This window comes from Harmonia axyridis, chromosome 3 (assembly GCF_914767665.1).
Source record: "Harmonia axyridis chromosome 3, icHarAxyr1.1, whole genome shotgun sequence".
In the NCBI taxonomy this organism is placed as follows: domain Eukaryota; kingdom Metazoa; phylum Arthropoda; class Insecta; order Coleoptera; family Coccinellidae; genus Harmonia; species Harmonia axyridis.
Window position 1 is genome coordinate 9,508,134 of NC_059503.1, and position 3,418 is coordinate 9,511,551.

At 39.4% G+C, this 3,418-nt stretch overlaps 1 protein-coding gene across 1 annotated transcript; it reads right to left on the bottom strand.

Moving 5' to 3' along the window:
* Positions 1–1,741: 1,741 nt before the first annotated feature.
* LOC123674842 (phosphoglycerate mutase 2) lies at positions 1,742–2,693 on the bottom strand. The gene has a single exon (XM_045609948.1). The coding sequence runs from the start codon at positions 2,590–2,592 to the stop codon at positions 1,807–1,809; it is 786 nt and encodes a 261-aa protein (XP_045465904.1). The 5' UTR covers positions 2,593–2,693; the 3' UTR covers positions 1,742–1,806.
* Positions 2,694–3,418: the final 725 nt, after the last annotated feature.

Genomic DNA, 3,418 nt, shown 5'->3' on the forward strand with positions numbered 1-3,418 from the left:
CAATTTCAAATGCATTAATCTTCCTAACGTTGAATTATAACCTGGGTCAGTCATGGATTCCTGCCGATGATACATTCGGCAACAATAATTTTGAATATTCTGCGGAGGTCACCGGTTTACCCATTCGGTTATGTTGTAACGATGCAGATTCACAACTTGATTGAACCGTACATAACTCGCTAGAATGTAGAGGCCTATTAATATTTCATGCTTCTGTGTGCCGCACTACTGTTTAATTGAGTATACATCAACCTGGAAACACTATCGGTGTCTAAATCCGTATGTTCCATTGAACAAATTGATGTGAGCTGTGGAATTTTATGTTAATTCAATATAAATTGTATTCCTCTACCCAAATCACTTGTAATATATTTATTATTGATCAATTGTTATTCTGGAATGCGTATATTGCGAATTAGTCCTTGATGAAGAGTAGAAATATGTTTTCAATGAATGCTATGCAATATCGCCTTTAAATGATCATTTATTTACATTCAACATATGAGATTCGGCATCTTTTGCTTTGAAACCGCGTAGTATTATACTTGAAAGCGGTGAAGAATCATTTTTCACATCTCAGACTATGTAGAAAGACGAAAAGGATGTCTGCATCGCATTGTAACTAGAGACAAAAAATGAGTTCATTGCGATAACCCCAAGCGCAGAAAATCATGGGGATATCCCGGTGATGCTTCCACGTCGAAGGCCAAATCGAATAGTCACGGTTTCAAGGTCATGCTCAGTATTTGGCTCGGCGTAGTGTATTATGAGTTGTTAAAACCGACTGAAACATTCACAGGCCATCGTTATCGAACGCAATTAATGCATTTGAACCGAGCATTGAAATTCAAACGGCGGCAATACAACGAGAGACATGATAGAGTGATTTTATAGCATGACAATGCTCGACCGCATGTTGCAAAAGTGGTCAAGACATGTTTGGAAACGTTGAAATGAGGAGTCCTACCCCACTCGCCATATTCTCCTGACAGTGCTCCCTAAGACTATTATTTGTTTCGATCAATGGCACCCGACCTAGCTGACCAGCACTTCCGGTCTCATGAAGAAGTAAAAATTTGAATCGATTCGTGGATCGCTTCAAAAGATGACCAGTTTTTTCATCGCGGGATCCATACACTGCCCGAAAGATGGGAGAAAGTAGTGGCCAGTGATGGACAATACTTTGAATCATAAATGTATAACCAGTTTTTTACAATTAACACTCGAAATTCGGAAAGAAACGGTGGAAGCAAAGCTGTACACCTATGTACTTCTGTGGCCTCAATTTTTTTTATTGCTGATCCATTTATTCTTCTCCCACCCCTTGTTGTCATAACAATTGTGAATAAATATACAGAAGTTATTGGTCTTCCACCCTGAACTGTTATTAGAATAAACTCGATATTTCTTGTTATAAGCACCCATTGACGTGCCCGCAATACATCGGCCCCAACAAAATTCTGATATTCTGACATTTTGAATATTCTCCCCTTCAACTGAAGCCCAATCTCTTTTTCTATAATTTAAACGTTCAACATATAGCAAAAGTGAACAAAATCTTGCCAATGAAAGTCTTTGTAGATTCAAGATTATATTACATTCAATCGAAAGTAGTATCCTCTCACCTTTTAAACTGGATAATCAAAAGTGCCACTATAAAAATTGACCTCGAATTAGTAACTATTATGATCTAAATAAAAGGAGATCATACAAAGCTCTAACGAATAATCAAACCCAAAAATTTGTTTTACACTTCTTTATCTTCACAATGATTAGATACATTCGAGTTCGAAATACATGAATGAATTATGCCTTCTTTTTCGTTTGATTGGCCACCTTATCTATAGCAGCTTGAACAACTTCAGGATCTCCTAAGTACTCTAGAGGAGCAATTGGCCTCATATTCGGATCCAAACTATACTTGAAGGGAATTCCAGTTGGTAAGTTATACCCTGTGATATCTTGATCACTAATTTTTTCCAAATGCTTGACGATACCTCGTAGACTGTTACCATGAGCCACAATCAATATTCTGGTTTTTGCTCTAAGTTTTGGAATGACCACATCGTTCCAAAATGGAAGAGTTCTGTCTATGGTCAACTTCAAGGACTCTGTTTTCGGAAATTCATCTGGACTTGGTCCATTTTCTAGTATGGATGGGTTTTTGGTGATCGAGTCATAGTAGGGATGACCTTCCTCCATAGGTGGTGGAGGAATATCAAAACTCCTCCTCCATATAGCTACTTGCTCATCTCCAAATTTCTCAACAGTTTCGACTTTGTTCATACCAGTCAAGGCTCCATAATGTCTCTCATTCAACCTCCAAGTTTTGACAATTGGCAAATCGCTCTGACCTTGTTGCGAAAGGATGTTGAGTAGAGTATTTTGAGCCCTCTTCAACACTGAAGTATATGCTATATCGAACTTGAACCCTGCCTTCTTCAGGGAATCTCCAGCGGCCTTCGCTTCTTGTATGCCACTTTCACTCAGATCAGCGTCGTACCAACCGCAAAAGAGATTCTTTAGATTCCACTCTGACTCGCCATGACGAACCATCACTATATCTACACTACAGCTGCATTTTCGGGCCATTTTTCTTGTTGTATTTTGCAATTACTTTGGATTTGTTCAATAAACGGACATTTTGATCGAACACACAATTTTTGAAGTGACAGTAATGTTGGAGTGTCAGATCTGACAGAATATTGCCATTCTTCCTTGATGGTGCTGGATATGTAATTCAAATGGATTAATTCTGACCTTACTGCTGACTAAAATGTTCATCTTTTCAGGATGAAGATGATAAATGGGACAGTGAATGATATGACTAAGACCTGGTGAAATCTCTGTTATAACTGATTCGTGAGATACATCATTGATGCGGTTATTTCTTCTATCCAGTCTAGATAAACTTCACAACAGAGATGTTCAGTTGAAGACTTTGATGGTCTAACAAGGTGAGGAAAATCTATTATAAACCCTCGAACGCTTTGAACTATACTATTATTATTATTATTACTTGAACTGGGGTCGTTTTGCTTCGGTAAGCCTTCCGGGAACTGCGACCATGGAGATCTTTTGTTCATTACCCTACTCATTCATAGAAACCCAGGGAGGTCGTCAACAATGTTAATAAAATTGACAACCTCCCTAGGGGCCTTGGCCATTACCTCTCTGGTATCCAGGACCGGCTTGCCCATGTGGATGGTTCTTAGGCCAGCCAGCTCTGGACACTTGCATATCAAGTGTTCAGCCGTTTCTACTTCCGATCCACAGAGCCTGCAAATCTCGTCTGCTGACTTACCCATACGGTACAAATGATATTTGTACCGACAGTGCCTCGTCAGCAGTCCCACCATCACCCGAAGCTCTGCTCGCGACAGCTTCAGGAGCTTTCTGATGTAAGTAGGTGAAATCT

What these genes read in the sequence shown, in the direction of transcription:
- LOC123674842 (XM_045609948.1), bottom strand. Translation starts at nt 2,592, where the DNA reads ATGGCCCGAAAATGCAGCTGTAGTGTAGATATAGTGATGGTTCGTCAT.